At 38.8% G+C, this 21,660-nt stretch overlaps 1 protein-coding gene across 33 annotated transcripts in view; it reads left to right on the forward strand.

Moving 5' to 3' along the window:
* Dennd1a (DENN domain containing 1A) overlaps positions 1-21,660 on the forward strand; it is a 498,842-nt gene that overhangs the window by 34,656 nt on the left and 442,526 nt on the right. For 30 of the 33 annotated variants that reach the window (XM_076568467.1, XM_076568463.1, XM_006992524.4 and 27 more), the window contains exon 2: positions 17,879-17,949. The exons of 2 other annotated variants lie outside the window; for them this stretch is intronic. In XM_076568467.1, coding sequence (XP_076424582.1) covers positions 17,908-17,949 — 42 coding nt within the window. In that variant the 5' untranslated portion in view covers positions 17,879-17,907. Of the gene's footprint in view, positions 1-17,878; positions 17,950-21,660 lie in introns of those variants that run through there. One more of the 33 variants, XM_076568450.1, reaches the window with a different exon arrangement.

The raw sequence follows: 21,660 nt of genomic DNA on the forward strand, positions 1-21,660 counted from the left end.
ATGGAGCATTGATGCTGCAACACTCAGGAGTTAAGGTTGTACAGTTACTTGACATCCATCCCCATAGCCCCTAGGCTTTTTGGATCTCTCAGGAAACAATTGATTTGGCTTTCTCATCTCCCTCCCTTTTCATGAGCTCTCTCTACTTGGTCCCCTGTTAGTTTTAAGCACTGTTATTTAACTAAATGGGTATCAGACTTAGCTGGTTATACACAAGAATCACTTGAGGGCCTTTAGCAGTTTTTCTAGGCCCCACTTCAGAGCCTCTGTATCAGAGTCATTGGAAGCCAGGAATCTTCAGTCTCAAAGTGTCTTAGATGATCCCATGAAAGCAGCTCACAGATCTGAGCTTTAGAACCAGGCCTGGGGCCACCCTATATCGGAGACTCAGGTGGACTCTGGGGGAAGAGAAGAATGACTTGTTTGTCAGATGTCCAGTTGCCTTTTATTTTTAAACAGGGAAAGAGGTTCCTGCATTTTTTTTTATTAAGAGATAGATGCATTTATAGCCATTTCAAACTGAATTATATTTCATTCAAACAAAAATGAATTATAGCCATTCTCAAACTGTTCATGCAGAATATTGATGTTCTATGAGCTAATGTTAAAATCAAATATTGCTGGAGTTTGCCCCAAGTTCTGGGGAAAAAAGTAAGCAGATAAACAAAATGTCCCAATTTTAAGTCAGTTTTCTCTCTGGTTGAGCGGATTCTTGATTTGATGGAATCAAATCCATTAGTGTGCTCCCCTCCCCACACTGTGGCTTGTTATTTTGGAGTCCTTTAACAATGCAATTTGATGGTGTAGGCTTTTGGATACCTTTGGGGAAGGAGTGCTAGGAGGAACTCTGAAAAGATTAGACAGAAATGAACTATAGGCAGGCAAAGGGAAATGAAATAATCTCAACTTTAATGCCAAAGTCTCTTCTACATGGACTGTGTTGTCTACAGAGATAGTCTTGTCTCCCTCCCTTCACCGCTTCCCTCCTCTCTCTCCATTCTTCCTTTTCCTTTCCTTCTCTTCTGCCTTATTATCTTGAGCAAGCTCTCCAATATAATGAAAGAGCGATTTCCCTTGTGCTGTTCCCAATTGTGGAACAGATTCAGTCTTTTACTTTTAAATATAATGTTAACTGCAGTAGGTTTTTTTTTTTAAATTTTAATTTTATTTTATGTATATGAATCTTTTGCTTGCATGTATGACTGTGTACTATATACACGCCTAGTGCCCACAAAAGCCCTAAGAGGATCCCTTGGAACTGTAGTTACAAATGGTTGTGAATTGCCATGTGGGTGCTAGAAACTGAACCCAGGATCTCTGAGAGAGCAGCCAGTGTGCTCTTTACCTGCTCAACTATCTATCTCTCCAGCTCCAAATGCAGGTTTTTGATAGGTGTCCTTTATCAAGATGAGGAATTTTCCTTTCAGGTTTTTGAAGTTTTAAAAATTATAATTTTGAATTTTGTCAAATGCTTTTTCCTGCATCAATTGATAATTTTTTTGTTCTAATTTAGCCTATCAGTATTGGATTGTACTAGTCAATATTAGGTGGTATTGATTTTCAAATACTGAGCTGGCCTTACATTCCTGGAATAAACTACACTTATCAGGATGAATATTGTGGAATTTCATTTGATAGTGTAAATTTTTTAAAGACTGACTTATTTATTACATATACAGTATTCTGCCTGCATGTATGCCTGCAGGCTAGAAGAGGGCACCAGATCTCATTACAGATGGTTGGGAGCCACCATGTGGGTGCTGGGAATTGAACTCAGGGCCTCTGGAAGAGCAGTCAATGCTCTTAACCTCCGAGCCATCTCTCCAGCCTGAAAATGTAATTTTTATTAAAATATTTTGTTACATATTGTGTGTGTGTGTGTGTGATGCAGATTTGGTAGCAAGTGCCTTTACCTGCTGAGCCATCTCACTCATTGGCTATTATTTTTATTTACTAATATTTTGTTAAGGTTTTTGTGTTACTCTATATGAGGGATGTTAGTCTGTATAGTACACATCTGTATTTTTTTTTTATAACATGATTATTGATTCTTTGGAAATTTCCATCATGCATTTTGATCTCGCTTACCTTCTAGTCCCTCCATATCATTCTATATCTGCTTTTTAGATGAGGGTAAAACAGGTCTTGTAAATATATTGAGACTTGTTCCTTTTTTCTGTTTTCGGAAAGATCTCATATTGTGTTGACATTAAGTCTTCCCTTGTTTAGTAGAATTCTTTGGTGAGCCTATCTGCATCTACTGAGGGCTTTATGGGTCTTCTTTGTTTGATCTGTGTAATTATCATTTCTCATGTTTATTCCTTGGGATAGTTCCTATATTTACATCTAACATTATTTATTATTATATATTTTTAGACATTTTCACTATGTAGCCCAAACTGGTTTCAAATTCATAATGATCATCCTGCTTCAGTATCCCTAGTGCTGGGATTACAGTCATATGTCACTTATACATGATGCCTGGTGTCTTTTTATACATTAATATGTCACTTCTATCTCTAGTGTTGAATAATTTGTGTCTGATATGTTTTGTTTTCTTCAGGGTTTTCATGCTCAAGGTTGAGCTTTCGGAATGTGCAGTTACAGTTTTCATCAAATTTAGAATGTTTTTTGTCATTATTTCCTCCAGATATATTTTTTTTCACTTTACCTTTCTTGTTTGGAGAATCCAGCATATTAAGTGGTATGCAGTTGGCTCAGGGTCAATGAAACTGTTTTGGTTACCTTTAAGTCTCCTCCCTCCATTCCCATTTCAGTTTAGGTAGGTTCTGTTATTACATCTTTTGCTTTGCCTAGACAGTCGTCCTTTGGTGGCCTAAGCCAGGCTCAACTCACTGTATAGTCCAGCCTCAAACACTGGTCATCTACTCCCTCAGCCTCTTGAGTTCTGGGATTGCAAGCATGTACCTTCCATACTCAGCTACTTGTTGTATTTTAAGACCACCAGTCTTTTCTTCTGTAGAGTCTAATCTGTTGTTAGTTCTATTTAGTACATTTTTCATCTCATTTAGTCCCCCCACCCTTTTTTTTTCTTTTTTGGACACTGGAGGTTGAATGTTAGACTTTAATTGTGTAAATCAAGTGCTCTATCACTGAGCCGATTCTCCAGCTCGTCTTTTTACTTTTCATTTTATTTTGAGACAGAATCTCACCAAATTGCTCAGAGTAGTCTTGAATTCTTACCCAGGTAGGCCTTGAATGGGAAATGTCTCATCTCCTTAGTTGCTAGAATTAGAGGCTGGAACCATTTGCCCTGGTATAATGTTTTGTTTTTGTTTTTTATCTCTAGAAATGTAGTTTAGACTATTTTTGAGTCTTGTATCTTTTAAGGTTTTGAATAGGTAGAATGCAGTTATCAACTATTTGAAAGTTATTTTTGCTAATTCTAATTGCTATCTTCATTATGGGTTGTATTTTACTAATTTTTTGTATGCTCTAAAAGTTTTGATTGAATGTCAGATACTGTATATTTTATCCTTTTGGTTATTGGGTCTTTTTATATTCTTTTAAAAATATTTATTTTAATTATTGTTAAGTAAATTTATGTGCATTTGGATATGTACACATAAGTGTAGTTACTTAAGGAGGACATACGTATCAGATCCCCCTGAAGCTGGAGTTAAAGTTGATTGTGAGTTGCCTGTTGAGGGTGTTAGGAAATGAACTCAGGTTCTCTTCAAGAGCAGCAACATCTTTAACATCTGAACCATCTCTCTGACCTGGGTCCTCAGTTCTGTGGGAGGTCCGACTGCTCAGGACTTTGAGCAGTTCTGAAGGCCCTTATAGTTGCCTTCAGGTAATGACATTATCATTTTTGGAGGGAATATATGTGGTGATATTGTGTCCCCCAACATTGTGCACACTAATAAACTTATCTGGGGTCAGAGAACAGAACAGCCACTAGATAGACATAGAGGCCAGAAAATGGTGGCACATAAAGCTTTAATCCTAGCATTCAGGAGACAGATCCATCTGGATCTCTGTCAGTTCAAGGCCACACTAGGAACAGAGCCAGATGTGATGGCACATGCCTTTAATCCCAGGAAGTGATGGCAGGAAGCAGAAAGGTATATAAGGCCAGGAACTAGAGGCTTTTAGCAGCAATTCTTCTGAGATTCATTTGGATAAGGACTCTGAGGCTTCCAGTTTGAGGAAACAGGATCGGCTGAGAAGTTGGCGAGGTGAGGTTAGCTGTGGCTTATTCTGTTTCCCTGATCTTTCAGAATTTACCCCAAATTTACCCCAAACTCAGCTGGCACTGAGTTTTTTATTTCATAAGATCTTTTAAGATTTGTGTTACAAATATATATATTTCTTGGAAATAAAAATCAATGAAAGTAGGGATTGCATTAGGTATATGCAGCTGCCCAAACTCAGAACTACGAATTTGTAGTGGGTGCATTCTGGTATATGCCTAGTAGAATAAGTATAATTGTTTAGGTACAATTGTATCTTATAAGCATCTAGTTAATTTAAAAAATAAAAGAGGATGGAGTCTGGGAATCACACTGCTTGGGCTCCAATATGTCTTTTAAAAAATTACTTTTATTTATGTGCATTGGTGTTTTGCCTGCATGTATGTCTGTGTGAGGATGTCAAGTCACCTAGAACTGAAGTTACAGACAGTTGTGAGTCACCATGTGAGTTGCTGGGAATGGAACTCAGGTCCTCTGGTGCAGTAAGTTCTTTTAACCACTGAGCCATCTCTCTAGCTCCCTAATCTCTGTCTTTTACAAGCCAGGGGACAGCTTTTTAAACTTTCTTTTATTTCAGTGAGAAAGATTATGATGGGCTCTTTAAGGAAGAATAAGTAAGATCATATGGAAGTACTTAAAACAGTCATTGATATATAGTTGTGTTTAATCCTTAGCATGATTTAGAAACTTTCTGCTCTTGTGTAGTGTTCATCATTATTTATGGGAGTTAGGGTGATAACTCTCACAAGCTTGACTTGAGGCTTAAGCAAGACAGACTGGAAGCCATCAGTGAAACAAGTAGTTCTTGTTGCACATTTCTGTAAATAGCTTGCGAACTCTGAAAATAGTTTGTCGAATATTTTACTTTAAGAGCACTTTTCTGGGGAGACAGTGAAGCTTTTGGTGAGGTTCTCAGAGGCATCTGCTGCTCTCTGCTGCCCATCTAAGGTCCCTCCAGTATCCCTGCTCTCAGTAACCCCAAGTGGCTTAGGGATAGGTAGCATGGTAGCATGGTATGGCAGAAAGGCATAGGTATAGTCTGAAAATCAAGCCTTTAGTTGGAGTTCTGTTTACTCTTTTTTTAAATAGTTTATTTTTAAATTTTCTGTTCATTGGTGTTTTTCCTGCATGTATATCTGTGTGAAGGTGTCAGAACTGGAGTTACAGACAGGTGTGAACTGCCATGTGGGTACTGGGAATTGGACCCATGTCCTCTGGAAGAGCAGCTCTTAGCCACTGAGCCATGTCTCCAGTCCCCTCTGCTTACTCTTTAGCCTCAGTTTCCCTTACTGTACAACCAAGAAAATGATAGGTCCCAGTATCTGACAGGCTTTGACAGTCAGCTTCAAAATCCTATAACTCCCAAGTTAAGCATGACTTGGGGCTGGAGGCTGAGTATCCAGAGACCATTGATTTTCTTACATTGCCTTTGCTTGGTATTTTTTCCTTTGTAATTGAGTGACTTACTTTTAGTTTTGGTAAAATGTGAAATGTTGCTCTAGTGCCACAGTCTGTCCCTTACTCTTTTTCCTTTTTTCCCTGTTTTTTTTTAACAACTTTTTTTTTTTTTTTTTTTTTTTTTTTTTCCAAGACAGGGTTTCTCTGTGTAGTTTTGGTGCCTGTCCTGGATCTTGCTCTGTAGACCAGGCTGGCCTCGAACTCACAGAGATCCACCTGGCTCTGCCTCTGGAGTGCTGGGATTAAAGGTGTGTGCCACTGCCGCCTGGCTCTTTTTTTTTTTTTTAAGTGATTTTTATTTTTATGTGTGTTGGTGTTTTGGCTGCATATGTGTCTATGTGAAGGTGTCGGATGCCCTGGAACTGGAGTAATAGACAGTTTTGAGCCACCATGTGGTTTCTAGGAATTGAACCCAAGTCCTCTGGAAGATCAGCCAGTGCTCTTAACTAATGAGCCATTTCTCCAGCCCCTGTCCCTTGTTCTTAAAAGTCAGTTTGCTCATTCCCCACACTAATGTTTCTGTTTGGATTATTTTTCATTTTCTGGATTGCATTTAGTAGTAGTATTTGAAAGCATAAGTTTGAGTCTTTGAAATATACAATAATATGTAGATTTACTTACAAGACCTATCATTGGTAAGGTGAAGAGATACTTTTATTTTTTATTAGAGAGGTTGGGGAGGGAAGGGAAAAGAACACTTGTTGAAGTCAGAGGACAACTTCTTTTCTGACATTTTGTTTCCAGGCAGGTTTCTCATGTTTGTGTATACTGTAGGTTAGCTGGCACATGAACTTCTATATTTGTCTCCCATGTCAAAATGGGAATTGGGATTACAGATGCACACCAACTGCATTGGCTTTTTAAAATGTAGGTTCTCAGGAACTGAACTTTTTTTATTTATTCTTTTATTTTTTTAGGACTTGCTAGTTTTATTTTTATTTTTTTCCACTTTTTTAAAATTTTTTTTCTATTATCAGCTTGATACAATATAAATTCTTATCCTAATTGTGAAATGTTTCATTGAGGCTTGCCCAGTAATTGAGTACAACCAAAACTTACTATAAGCCACAGTCATTCTAGGTTCCCCCCTGCTATTTACCCTCCCTGGTTCTGTGGGTTGCAGTTTGATTGTTCTTTGCTTTATATCTAGAATCCACTTATGAGTGAGTACATACCATGACTGTCTTTCTGGGTTTGAGTTACCTCACTCAGGATGATTTTTTCTAGTTCCATCCATTTGCCTGCAAATTTCATGCTTTCATTGTTTTTCTCTGCTGAGTAGTGTATATGTATCACATTTTCTTAATCCATTCTTCAGTTGAAGGACATCTAGGTTGTTTCCAGGTTCTGGCTATTACAAATAGTGCTGCTGTGAACATAGTTGAGTATGTATCTTTGTGGTATGATTGAGCATTCCTTGGGCCCAAGAGTGGTATGGCTGGGTCTTGAGGTAGATCGATTCCCAATTTTCTGAGAAACCACCATACTGATTTCCACAGTGGTTGTACAAGTTTGCATTCCCATCAACAGTGGAGGAGTGGAACTAAACTTTTTAATGTAGGTTCAGGTTGTCGGGCCACCACTTAAATGTCTCTACCCACTGAGCCACCTTGTTGACCCAAGAGAATTATTTTTTATAAGTAATTAATAGATTTTATGCCAATTTAGTGTACAAAGCACTTAATCTTTCTTCCTTTTCTTTTTTTGAGAAAGGGTCTCTACATAACTTTGGCTGTCTTGGAACTCACTGTATAGACTAGGCTGTCCTTGAACTCACAGGGAACCACTTGCCTCCCAAGTGCTGGGATTAAAGGCATGCACCACTATACCTAGCTATTTTCTTATTTTTCTTGGTTGTTATCCTTAAAAGAATTTTTCTGGTGAGCAGGACCAGTGTTACCTCTGGACAGAGAAGAAACTGAATGGTGAAATGGTTTGTTCTAATTGCATTGAAAGGGAGGAATCTACCTGGAATTTTGGACCCAAGTTTTGTGATGTTTAGTAATCAAACCACACATTAGTACCCTGAGAAAGTTCTTTAAGCACATCAGGGAAATTATTATTAATGAAGGTTTCTGTTAATTTTTTTTAAAACAACTAAGATATAGAGAAAAGTTGTCAATATAATATGTAGAAGTTTTTAATAGAGGAAAGCACCAGTTTATAGTGAGGTGCAAAAGGGATGCCCCACCAGCTCTGAACACTTCAGAGTGCTTGTCCTTTAAACAAGGTCATTGTCCTGTGTAACAACAGTTCAACTCAAAATCATTACACCTTATCCTTAGACCCGACTCAAGTTTCAGTAGTTGTCCCAATAGCAGCTCAGAATCACATGTTGCTTTTAGCTATCAGGTCTCCTTCTTTTCCTTTATCTGGCAAGAGACCTTCATTCTTTCCTTGTTTTCAGGACACTTTGCAGATTGCAGGCCTGATAGTTCTCTGCTTGAACCCTTGTTTTATCAGGCTGCCTCTGCCTCTGCCCCTTTCATTGCATCCTAGCCCTTTGTCCTGTCCCTAGAATTGGCTAGTCCTGTCCCTTTCATGACATCATTCAGGTAATTTTTAACCAAGTTCTACCCTGAAAAGTTACTCTTTTCTTTGTATTTGCTATTTTGTGATGTGGTCCTTTGAAGCAATGTCAATACCTGATTTTTCATTAAACTTTCATTCATTTATATCAATATGGTTTTCTGTTGTATTTAGTAGGTTGGACTCTATTATTAACTGATATTGTTGATTCTGATACCCAAAGTTTGACCATTTGAAGCCCTTTCAGGGCATCTTCTGTCCTTTTTGATACATCCTTTCCATTTGAACACTTTCTGGTATAATAAGATATTCTAAGCTCATCTTGTTCTTTGTCTCCTTAGTCCTGCAGTCAGCTGTTTTCTTGAAGAGCACTGGTTCCTTTTAGATTGTATTTAGAAGTCAGTGTTTTGGTACACAGTGTGCTCATTCTATTGGGGTATTGATCCTTCCAGGCTGTCTCAGTAGGCAGAACAGAACCAAGAAATACATGTGTATTAAAAGTCATTTACAGTTTATTTTCTAACAGTATATATATATATATATATATGTATATATATACATATATATATATATATATATATATATATATATATATATAAAACCTTGAGCTCACATTGATATCTCTAAACGCAAGCCTAATTCCATGTGAGTCATGTTGTTTACTGTTAATTTCAGCAATGAGAAGCAAGGTATCCACATGCCATCATTCTTGTCAGAGATACAGGTTAGACCTCTTCTTTTGCAATCTATGTGGATGCTCTCCTATTCTCGGTATCTCAGCCCTCCTTTTTGGTGTTTTTCTATTTTCCTTTCCTTCCACTGGCCTAGTTTGACCCTGACTGCCAGGTATGATGGGCAAGCCCTCAAACTCATACCTGGTGAGCTCATGCCTGTTTGAGCTTTCATATCCAATCAGGGGTGCCTTTATGCTTGGAATGCTCCCCAGTGTCTTTGTCTCTGACACCATAGGTTGGGCTGCCCTTATTTGGTGACTCCTCATTCTGTCCCTGCTTTAACTCTCCGGGTCAAGCTGTTCCTCAGTAGATACCTTTCTTTTTTTTTTTTTTTTTTTTTTTTTTTTGGTTTTTCGAGACAGGGTTTCTCTGTGTAGCTTTGCGCCTTTCCTGGGACTCACTTGGTAGCCCAGGCTGGCCTCGAGATCCGCCTGGCTCTGCCTCCCGAGTGCTGGGATTAAAGGCGTGCGCCACCACTGCCCGGCGTAGATACCTTTCTTATCTACTTAGATTACTTGCCATACCAAGCCACCCCTCGGCATGGCTGTGCTGCCTGCTCATGTGCTGACATCCCTTTGCTCACTTCCTCAGGTACTCCCCACACTGGGTCACCAGCATGGGTGTCCATTTTGTTTTGCCTACCTTATAGCTTTAGTATTAAATTGTTAAAAAGAGGACAAGGGCGGTGGTGGTGCATGCCTTTAATCCCAGCGCTCGGGAGTTGGATCTCTGTGAGTTTGAGGCCAGCCTGGTCTACAGAGCAAGATCCAGAACAGGCACCAAAACTACACGGAGAAACCCTGTCTTGAGAAAACAAAAAAAACAAAAACAAAAAAAAAAAAAGAAGACGAGTTAGGGAAGGGGAAATTTAAAAAAAATTATTAGTATGTGCGTGTGCGTGCGTGTGCGTGTGCGTGTGTGTGTGTGTGTGTGTGTGTGTGTGTGTGTGTGTACACATGCCATGGCACAAATATGGCCAGAGGACAACTTTATGGAATCTTTCTTTCCTTCTGCCTTTACCTGTGTTCTGTGGATTAAATTCATGCCACCAGACTTGTGCAGCAAGTGCTTTTATCTGCTGAGCCATCTCACTGGCCCTGATTTTTGTATTATTAAAGGGAAAATGTATTTATTGGTAATGAAATGCTGTCTTTGCATATGCTGTTACCACTGTTGACATGCTTAGATTTTTCCCATGGAAGCTTGGCCTGTGAGAGAATTTGTGAACACAGTGGAGCTCTGCATTTTGCTGAGGGATGCCCAGCCCCTGTTTCTGTTTGGAATGCAGCTGAATTTCTAGTCACCCTGGTAGCACAGAGTGGTGTAAGACTCTTTCCCTAGTGACATATGGAAGGCAAAGCTTTGTAACTTCTTTCATGGCAGTGTCTGTGTATCTTTACTAATGTGATCCTGAGAATATTATTAGAAATGAAAAGTGAAGTGTAAAGTCTTGAAACGACTTGTTTGTATAATTGCACAACTAAGTTAATCACTCTTAACAAGTCTCAACAATGACTGCATTCTCCTAGGAAGGTGTTAACTTGTTATGGGGTAGAAAGCACCCTTTGATACAGCATTTTCAGCCTGGAAAAACGGCTTTAATTTCAGAGTTCACTGAAACAAATGGAGACTTGTTGGGAATATTAACACTACCTTTGCTTGTTTGTTTAGCTTAACAGGATCTATGTTTATTAGGTGATGTTTGCTAGGAAGTTTTGAGGTGTATACCATTTCTTTTTTTTTTTTAAGATTTATTTATTTATTATGTACATAGTATTCTGCCTGCATGCAAGACAGAAGAAGGCACCAGATTCCATTATAGATGGCTGTGAGCTACCATGTGGTTGCTGGGAATTGAACTCAGGACCTCTGGAAGAGCAACCAGTGCTCTTAACCTCTGAGCCATCTCTCCAGCCCGGTGTATACCATTTCTGTTGACCATGTTATCCAGGTTCAGACAGTGCCAGTTGTATGAGCTTCATACCTTAGCCCTTCAAATCTCCATTTGTAGGAAGCACTCTGTCAAAGTTGGCTTGGAGTTGTGAAGGCAGTGACATGAGAGGTCTGAACACTGTTTCAGGATTGTACTCTTAAAGGACAAAAGCTCAGCACTGTGGCCTCGTTATCCTATGCAGCCCAGACTCATTTTGTTAGGAGTTAGTGTCACATTTTTCTCTTAATCTCCTAATATGTTCTAATTGAAGAAAAGCAGATCTTAATTGGAAGCTGATGATCCAGTAGAATGATCAATAGCATGATGCTTTGGGTGGGGTGGGGAGGGCAAACAACCAGTAAGCCATCCTGCAGCCTGAATATTGTCAAAGCTTTTGTCTGTCTTGTGACTTCAAGCTGAGTGTACTTAATCATTCTGAGAACATGGCCCTGAGCACCGAGCGAGGCTCTTCCTGTGAATCACTGAGAATTGTGTTCACTGGAGAGGTAGTGAATAGAAATGTTCTCTTGGCTTTTTCTCAGCCCTCATTCTCCCAGAAGCAAGAAGTGGAAAGGCTTCCTTTCTTTCAAACACATTTTAGCTGTTTGTGTCTGTCACTTTCCCTTGTATAAGAGCTGTGGCTGTTGTCAGCATGTGTGACTTATTGATACCTTTAACTCCAAAGGAAAACATCTGTAAAGAGTAATCGGTGAAAGTAGTGAGTTTTCTGTAAATCACCTCCTGCCAGAGAAAGAGAGGCTGGAAACTGCTTGTCAGGCTGGAAGAAAACTCATTCAGGAGATATTTATTGTGCCAGGTGTCAGAACAGGGTTATGGGAAAACACAGTTGGTGCCCTCACGGAGCTGCCAGTCTGTTGGGAAGACAGATGCTTAATCGAAACACAGCAGCGGTTATGAGCCTTGGATGCACTTTGGAATAAACTGAGTAGTTAAAAAGAATTCAGCTGCTTGGGGATTTTATTTGGTCTAAGGCAGGGTTTTTGTGGGTCGCAATCCCTTTGTGGGTGACTGACCCTTTCACAGGAGTCTCAGATGTCCTGCATATCAGATATTTATGTTATGTTTCATAACAGTAACAAAATTATAGTTATGAAGTAGCAGTGAAAATAATTTCATGGTTGTGGGGTCACCACAACATGAGGAAATGTATTAAAGGGTCGCAGTGTTAGGAAGGTTGAGAACCATGGGTCTAAGGTATATGGCATGGACATCAGGATTCTTAAAAGGTAACCATAATTGTACCCAAGTTGAATTCAAATAGCCTGGAGAGTGGGAAACACAGCACAGAGGAGGAACATTTCAACCTGGCAGTAAACTTCAAGGTGTAAAGAGTGTCCTAGTTAGGGCGTCTGTTGCTGTGTTGAAACACCATGACCAAATCAACTTGGAGATGAAAGATTTTATTTGGCTTATGTTTCTACATCACTGTTTATCACTGAAGAAAGTCAGGAGAGGAACTCAGACAGGGCAGGTACCTGAAGGCAGGAGCCAGTGCAGAGGCCATGCAGGGGAACTGCTTACTGGCTTGCTCTCCAAGACTTGCTCAGCCTGCTTTCTTATAGAACCCAGGACCACATGTCCAGAGGTGTCTCCACCCATAATGGGCATGTTCCCCCCCCCCCATTACCAATTAAGAAAATGCCCTATAGGCTTGCCTACAGCCTGATCTTATGGAGGCATCATCTCAGTTGAGGTTCTCTCCATTCTAGTGACTAGCTGTGCCAAGTTGACATAAAACTAGCCAGCATAGGGAGGTGTGAGCTGAGTCTTGGTATATGAAACTTCTTAAAAGGCTGAGAAGATAAGTCCTTGCAAAAGGGAAGAGCAGCTGAGTAATGTAGAACAGGAAAGTGCCTGGTGTTAGTTCCTCCTTCTTCTGCTTCCTTGCCTTGTCTTTAGCCTGTGTATCATTTGTGGACCCCAGTGGTCCTCATCTCCAACCCAGGGCTAATATTACCTACAGGGGTTAGGTTGAAAATTACATGAGGTCCTGCAAAAACACTGTTTAGGATCACAAAGTCCAAGAAATAATTAGTAAGTGATGGTGGTTGTATAGTAAAGATACTGTTACTAGAATTGGAACATGGTTTGATTAGAGACTGGGTTCTTTATGGCTGAAGCTTATGGTACAAGACCATGGGAGATTCTAGTGAGTGGCAAAGAATATGCTTGGCATGTATGCAGGGCTCCAGATGAGGGCATATATATGAGTAAAAGGCAATTAGTAATGGGGCATCATGGCAGAACCAGGGCATTTCCATGGTAATATGCTAAGATGTATCACAAAGGGCTCTGGGAAAACTTGGGTCCATATTGGAAAATTGGCTCTGAACATGGTATTCTCAGCATCATTACGTGTTCTAAATTAGCAGTGAGTGTTAATAGGACAGAAATAGGATTTTCAGCTTCTTTAGCCAAGTAGTTAAAAATACTGAGTGTCTTGAAGAGTGTTGTAGGAATAAGCGGTCTCAAGGTGCTCTCAGAGATCCTGTGTAAGTTGCTACCGCCTTTATTGTTTACAGGCTTAATGAGAATATTAAGAAAAGAATGCTTGGCAATTTGCATTTAGAGGAGGCACTTTCTAATTTATTTTTTGATTTGTAGAGAAATAAAAAAAATGCCTCCATCTGCATTGGCTTCACTGGCCCTTAAAATAACTTATGTATATTTGTTATGTTATATAACTTGTCACAACATTAGTCACCATTTCTTCCATAAGGCAACATGTAAACCATCATGGGTAAGCATGACTAGAGCTTATAATTATAGACCAGTTTGTTCTTATCATTGTAGTCAGCTTCTGCTTTTCTTCTTTCTCCTTTTCTTTTCTTTTCTTTTCTTTTTTTTGAGAGAGAGAGAAACAGAGAGAGACAGAGAGAGAGAGAGAGACAGAGACAGAGACAGAGACAGAGAGAGACAGAGACAATCAGGCAGGCAGACAGTTAATATCTTTGGCTCCATGCAATAGAACTCTGCCTACTGTCTGAACTGAGTGAGAATCTTTGGGGCTTATTACTCATTAGAGTGACGCAGATAGTGAGAGATGAGAGGTAGGAATACTTGTTTCTACAAATGGCCTTTTTCCTTGAAACATGTCTTTCATTACAAGAATACCATTGAAAGATATTGAGATGTATACTGTTCACTTTATGTACATTTTAGTGTATACACTAAATTATTGGGAGAATTCCATTTAACTAGATAAGTGGTTCCAAAATTGGTCACAAGTCAAGTAGAACCACTGTGAGCTGGTTATTTGTTAGGGAGAGAAATCTGGGATTCTACCTCAGAGACTCTGGTGGGGACAGAAATCTGTCTTTTAATTAGTCCTCAATTAATTGTAATCCGTACTAAAGATTGAAACATGTGGAACTGGATGATCATATCTGTCATTTATTGTACACTTTTAGACTCCTGGAAAACTAGTCTCTACTTCCTTTATCCCTTACTAATATTTACTTGGTTATGTATATGAGAGACAAAAATCCCTATTCTTCAACAGCTTATGTATGGAAGAGAAAAAGATAACTATAACTAGTATTGGGACTGGTATAATGTGGAGAATTAAATTAGGTGCTGGAAAGTGTTATGGAATTGATCTTTCTGAGGCCAAGTACAAGCAGAGTTTTGGGTGACAGGAAAAACCACTATGTGAAGTTCTGTGTGAAGAGTCCTAACATAGGAGTGAGCTCATGTGTCTGGGAGGCAGAAAGAAGGTCAGTGTACCTGGGTCTAGTGAGCCAGGAGAGAGATCTGAAGTGAAGTTGGACAGGTAGGTAGAGGCCAGGTCATGTAGGCTTTTGCGCAACCCCCCCACCCCCTTTCTTTTTAACTCCATTAAAAAAAATTATGGCATGATACATATAACAAAGCTTCCATTTTAACCATTTTAAAGTGCTCAGATTAGATACATTAGATACATGCATTAGATACATCTGTATTGTTCTGCACCCATCTAGCACTAGAACTTGAAGTTTGACTTTGAATTTGTTGGATGCTTTGGGGAAGTTTTGCATGGAGGCCTGACACAAGCTGAACTTTACAATAAATGGACTCTTGCATGCAAAATGGAGGTATAAGCACATGGAGGAAAGAGTGGAGCAGGGAGACATCAGGAGAGTAATGCATTAACTGAGGGTACCAAGAAGTACACAACTCTGGATTTTTATTTAATTTTTTTGTGTGCTGGGAGCAAAACACTTGAGCATGGTACCTCTGAGTTAAATGTTAAATTCCCATCTCCTCTTTCCTTTGGATACGTTCTGATAGTGGAATCAACAGGGCTTGCTGATTGGTTGGGAGTGACAAATAAAGAGGTCAGAAACAGTAAGTTTTGGTTTGAGTTGGTTTGAGTAACTGTTAGCATTCAGGAGGTACAAGTTTGGGAAATAAAAACATATGTTAAATTAAAATGTGTTTGAGATGCCTAAGCGTAAGTGTTGAGTAGGCTTAAAAATCTGGAATCAGGGAAGAAGTCAGGTTGAAGATAGACTGTAGGGGCTTGCCAGCATTTGCTCAGTAATTAAAGCCATGAGACTGAATGAGATCATCTAGGTAATGAGTGTAGACCGCAGAGTCTTGACCAGTTCAAGAGCAGGCGCTCTTCCGTGAGGGTTTAGCAAAGAAGCACCGGTAAGGAAAACAGAGAGCCAGAAGAGTGAGCTCCTGGGAGGGAAAGGAAGAATTTGTTTGAAGGGGCAGGGCAAACTGATCAGCTCTTCCAAAAGCTGCTATGAGGATAAAATAAAGCAATCACTGAGAACTGTGCATTTGGAGGTCATTGGTGACCATGGCAAGTTGTTCATGATGCCTGCTTGAAGTAGGCTGCAGGAAGAAAGAAGAACCAGAAGCAACAAGAATAGCCGTTTAGGTCATTCTTTTCCTTAGATGGGCCTTTACAAATGCCCTGTGACACAGATTACAGCATGGGTGTGTAATTGTTTTAGAATTTGAATGTAGTACTTTGACATGCTCATGTTCATCATTTCAATTTTAAGAACATGTAAAAAAAAAGCTGAAGAAGTGGAAATTGAGTAAAATAATGTGTGGGAGCTCTGATGAAGAGCCTCCACAGGGGCCCAGGGTTGTGTAGAACACATTTTACTTTCTTTTTTTGAGTCAGATTCTCTGTGTAGCCCTGGAACTGTAACTCTCCATGTAGGCTGCTTTAGAACTTATTTTGTAGACCAAGCTGCACTCGAACTCACAGATATCCGCTTGATTAAAGGGGTGTGCTACTGCTCCCAGTTATGTGTAGAACACATTTTGAAGTCTGTTTTAATCCATAGAAATAACATTCTGAGATGAAATCTAGCCATTTGCAAAAGAAAGGTGTTTTTGGATTTTTGGAGGAATTCTTCCTAATGCTTTTCACATTATACCATCTATTATTTGTGAAATAGAAGTGCTCTCGTTGTCAGCTGATCTACCTCTAGGTCTCTGACTGGAAGGGATATTTCCACGTGGTATTTCCCACACATTTGGTGTCAACTTTGAAGGTCATGTTTTACCCTCTTGGTGGGAAAAAGAATGCAAGCTTTTTATTTTATTTATTTTATTTTTTTAAGCCCTTAAAACTTAAGTTTACCTTTTTTTAAAAAGTAAGATGCTCTGATTTAGTCTCTTCTTTTCAGTAACTATATTTAACTAAGTACATTTAAATACCTTGAATTTTAGAATAGTCAGCTCTCTCTCTACTTAAGGCACATATTTAAAGCTAAAGCCTGTGTTTCTCTACAGCAAAATACTGATCTTTCACAAATCATAAAACATTTTCTTTCTACTGCTAAGGCATTAGAGCAACTCTTAAGATGCTTGTATTTATGGGATGAATGTTATTTTATATTTTACTAAAGAAAAAAGTTGCTGCCATTTACAATCTCAGAATGTAGCGGGCTGAAGAACTGTTAAGTATGGAGATCAAAGGTCATCATCTAGTCAGTGAAACGTGGAATGGGAGAAAGGATGGCATGAATTCTGGGGTTGCCTATGTTTCCAGTCAGCTAAGGGAAACAGTCAAGTTCTTCAGACTGTCTTTCCTCAGGTCCCTCACTTGCTCTTTTAGAGTATAATATTATTTGCTAAATACATTTTTTTAAATTCTTTTTGGGTGCAGGGTCTCTGTAGCCCTGGCTGGCCTAGAACTTGCTATGTAGATCCGGTTGGCCTCAAACTCAGAGCTCCACCTGCCTCTGCCTTCCAAATACCGGATTAAAGGCGTGCACCACTGTGCCTGGCTTGCTAAATGATTTTTATCCAGTCTTAAAGTAGTTACCTTTTCATTGTAGCCAGAAGAGATAATATATTCACATATTTTTATATCTCAGAAGTAACAACTATAAACATTCTGTTAGTACTGTGATCTTTCGTGAATTTATTATGAATGCTCATGACATTAAAAAGGTAAAGGAATATAATAGTGAACATTCATACATATGGTATTGCCAGTGCAGGCACACTATCTTAAATTTAAATTAGCTTCCCATGTTCACTGTATTCTAGTGAGGTGATTGTTTCTCTTGTCTGCTATTCAAAAGCTGTAAGGAGTCTTTTTGTCATATGTGTGTTTTATCTAACAATGTAGCAGAGTGTGCTACTTTATGCTGTTGGTGCTTTGAGCTGAAATTCCCTCAAAAATCATGTTTGCAGCTTTGGAGATGCAGCTGTGGAAGTTAGAAACATGATACATGACAGTTCATAATCATGGTTAACTTACTATATCCAGACATTGTGTCCAGATCACTTTTGTGTATTTTTTTTAAGTTGCACATCTTGGGGATTGCTGTTTTTATCTTGTATGCTTTGAAGGTTATGGCTCAGGATTTAAATAGCCTGCCCAAACTTTCACAGCTAGTTAGTTGTGGAGCTACTGACTTTAAATGAAATCTACTATACACTGCATCCCATGTCTTTTGCATAATGTTGCCTCAATCCTCATCAGTAATCATGTTTTTTGTGTTTTTTTTTTTTTTTTTTTTTTTATTTAGGCAGAACCCAGAGACTACATTTGAAGTGTATGTGGAAGTGGCCTATCCTAGGACAGGTGGCACTCTTTCAGGTACCCACTTATCTAACTTTGATAATGATGTTTCTTTATAGATAAATAATGTCATGTCTTTAAGTTCTTTTAAGTGCCTTTTCTCATGTTTTTTATGCCCAAATCATCCTAGGAAGATTGGAGAATAAAAATATAGTGATTACTTTGATTGGAATCCACTGCCTTAGCAGGCTTGAAATAGGGCTTTGTTTATTTTTATCATTGGGTGTTGGTCTATATATCATAGATTTCTGGAAGTCAACTATTTAGGCCTTGCTAACAGGCAAGGCTTGGAAATAGACTATAGAATTCAAATTAATAGAAAGAGAATTCTTTGCCACTAAACTGAAATAGACTGAATTTTTAGCAAAACTATTGCTAAAAGAAGGTTGGAGACTAGTTAAAGGAAACTCCTTTCTCCTTATCTTTTAGTTTGATTTCATAAGTATCTTGAACAGTGGGATCTTAGATGAGGTTAGGACATCTTGTACAAGCTATGTATATCTCTTCTAATTTTTTGTTTTTTGGAGACAGGGTTTCTTTGTGTAGTTCTGGAACTTGCTCTGTAGACGAGGTTAGTCTCGAACTCACAGAGATCCACCTGCCTCTGCCTCCCGAGTGCTGGGATTAAAGTCCTGTGCCACCACCACTTGGCTTATGTAGAACACTTCTTGACCTAAAATCCTTTTTGCTTAATGAGAAAATAACCTTGTGCCCTTTTTCTTGGTGCCTTTTGCCAAATGTTAGCTCTTGGTCCTTATACCTAAACATTTGCATATACTATTTGGTGTTTAGAGGGAATGAATTTACTTGAATTAGTTATGCCCTTAACTGGGTTTATGCTTTTGGTACTGTTTTCTTTTTTCTTTCTTTCTTTCTTTTTCTTTCTTTCTTTCTTTCTTTCTTTCTTTCTTTCTTTCTTTCTTTCTTTCTTTCTTTCTTTCTTTCTTTCTTTCTTTCTTTCTTTCTCTCTTTCTTTCTCTCTCTCTCTCTCTCTCTCTCTCTCTCTCTCTCTCTCTCTTTCTTTCTTTCTTTCTTTCTTTCGAGACAGGGTTTCTCTCTCCTGGATCTCACTCTGTAGACCAGGCTGGCCTCGAAACTCACAGAGATCCACCTGGCCCTGCCTCCTGAGTGCTGGGGTACTGTTTTCTATTGCTTTATTTTTATTCTAATATTATAATTATATGCAGCATGACTTTTGATCAAATGCCCTTTATTCTGTTCTGCATATGATATCAGTTAAGCATCTATATTGTCAACATTTACTATGAAATCTTTAAAGACAGTTGAATGGCATCCCCATAATACCAATGAGAAACTACAATCTTAGCTGTAAAGTAGCTCACCAAGGCCATGTAGCTACTGTGTGTGATAGCTAGGATTCTTGTTTCAATTCCACTTTATACTGCTAAGTTGCCTTCTTAAGGGCAGTACTTGTATTACGTGCATCTCTCCATGTTACCTTCAGGGCTTTGCACCACATCACTAGTATTTGTTAAAATGAGATTCCCCCCATGTGAAGTATATTTTAAATTTATTGTTGTTCTGGAAGTAGAAAGTTAAGGTCCATGTTAAGCCATATCTTATTGTGCAGGGAGAGTACTGGACTTCGGAGCAAGTAATCAGATGTGCATGCAGCCACTTCTCCATGAGTGGACTTAATTTCGTACCCATTTGATGACAGCTGTGATCTGATAGATACATTCAAGGATGAACATTTTATTATTTCTGTAGTTACCTGTTTCCCCTCTGTAGTGTTCTGGGATTTTCCCCAAAGTTAAAATTTATTTTTTGAAAGATGAACAAAAAAATGAAAGTTATAAAGTGATTTGGAAGAATAAGCAGTGGAGCCTTTATCCTGCTTGCTATTCTAGCTATCTGGGGTACAGAGCCTCACAAGGTTACAAAAGAGACCTGTAGACCACATATCAAAATATTCCAGCATTTAAAGGTTATATAGCTGGGCATGGTGGTGTGTGCTTGTAATATCAGCACATGGAAGGTGAACCCATTACTTGAAAGTATTTTGAAGTTACAAGAGCAGTTTGCTGCATGTGCCCCCCCCCCTTTTTAGAGCCCATTATTACCATCATGTTACATTTACTTTGTCACTACATATGTAATCTTTTTTTCAGATGTGGCCCTTTACTCCTAAATATTTCAAGGGTAGAAATGATAAGAATAAGGACATTTTTCTTTTATAATCCTAGTCCAGTTGTTGAAATAACACTGATGCAGTGCCAGTTGTCATATTTAAATTGAATTAATTTTCTCAAGAATGTCTTGGTCCACAATCTAATACAGGGTCATAGAACTCAATAGTTTTTATGTCTGTTTAGTTTCTTTAATTCTAGAATAGTGTCATGGCTATATACTTTGCTTTTAATGACATATGTTAAAAAATATAGATATTTTCTTTCATCTCTGGATTTGTATCTGTTTGACTGTGTCTTCATGGTTATATCCAGGATGTGTGTATGAGATTTGTGCCCTTAGTGTATCTTATCAGCAAGCATATGATAGCTACTCCATTATTCATATAAAAATGCATAAAACTTACAAGTGTGGGTTAATAAATAATATAACACAAATGACTACATGACTGTTATTCAGATTAAGAATGTTGTGTGCTTTTATGCCAATTCTAGTCCAGGCAACAGAGATCTCTGGTCTCGTCCTATGCTATGTCTTAGGAGTTCCACATTGGCCCTCCTTTCACAATACCTCTTTTCATAGGGCACAAAGTTGGCTGGGCCTGTTAAAGCATGACACTTGATGCTTGAACCCTTTCACCTTAGAATGTTTGGGAGAACCCAAGATCTTAGAATTGCTTACCCAAATGGCCCAGGGTAATGGCTTACCAAATGGAGCTTGTTTCCAGGGCCTGTATGAGTCTGTTTTGTAGGTTTTGTCTTCCTGAGGGTAGACTGTACTGCTAGTATGTTCAACCCAAGGCCTTAGGGTGAGGGTGCTCCTACATGGGGAGTGGGGTATGGGACAGTTAACAGGTACAGCTGGACTTGGGGTGAGGTAACATCATGTTTGTATGAATGGTCTCTTGCCTTGTGGGATGTGGAAGGAGCAGTTGGCAGTCAGTGTTCCCTCTCCCACTACTTTTCTGCATCAAGCTCTAAGCAGTCCAAAAATGCACACTGTGAATCTGCTTTCCCAGTTAGTTTTAAAGGTATATTTATCATGGCAGACAGTAAAGTATATCTATTAGTTATAAGCTTGATTTATAACTTTTTGCTTTGTTTTAAAATGTTTTTTTTTTTTTTTTTTTTTTTTTTTCGTATCCTAGGCTGGCCTCAAATTCACTGTGTAGCTGAAGATGACTTTGAACTCATGATTGTCCTGCACCTACCTCCCAAATGCTAGGATTACTGACATGCGCTAGCACACCCAGCTATCTGACTGACTTTAAGACTTAAATTTTTAGATTATATGGTCTGTAGATCTCCTTTGTACCTTTGCTTTGCTAGGCTTGTAAATGTTAGAGATGGCCTTGTTCATAGCCCAGATCCCCCTCCCTCCCTTTGTTTAGAGATGACTACTATCCTTTTATGATAGTCATTCCTTTGTGTTCATTGTTTTATTACATGTGTATGACTCCCTGAAAAAATAATTTAATTGTATACATTTCTCAATTTTACAGAAGGAGAATTATTCTTTGTGTAGTTTTGGTATGTTTTTGCTCAGTTATGTTTATAAGGACCCTTCATGTTATATGTC

The sequence above is a fragment of the Peromyscus maniculatus genome, chromosome 4, assembly GCF_049852395.1.
Source record: "Peromyscus maniculatus bairdii isolate BWxNUB_F1_BW_parent chromosome 4, HU_Pman_BW_mat_3.1, whole genome shotgun sequence".
Classification (NCBI taxonomy): Eukaryota; Metazoa; Chordata; class Mammalia; order Rodentia; family Cricetidae; genus Peromyscus; species Peromyscus maniculatus.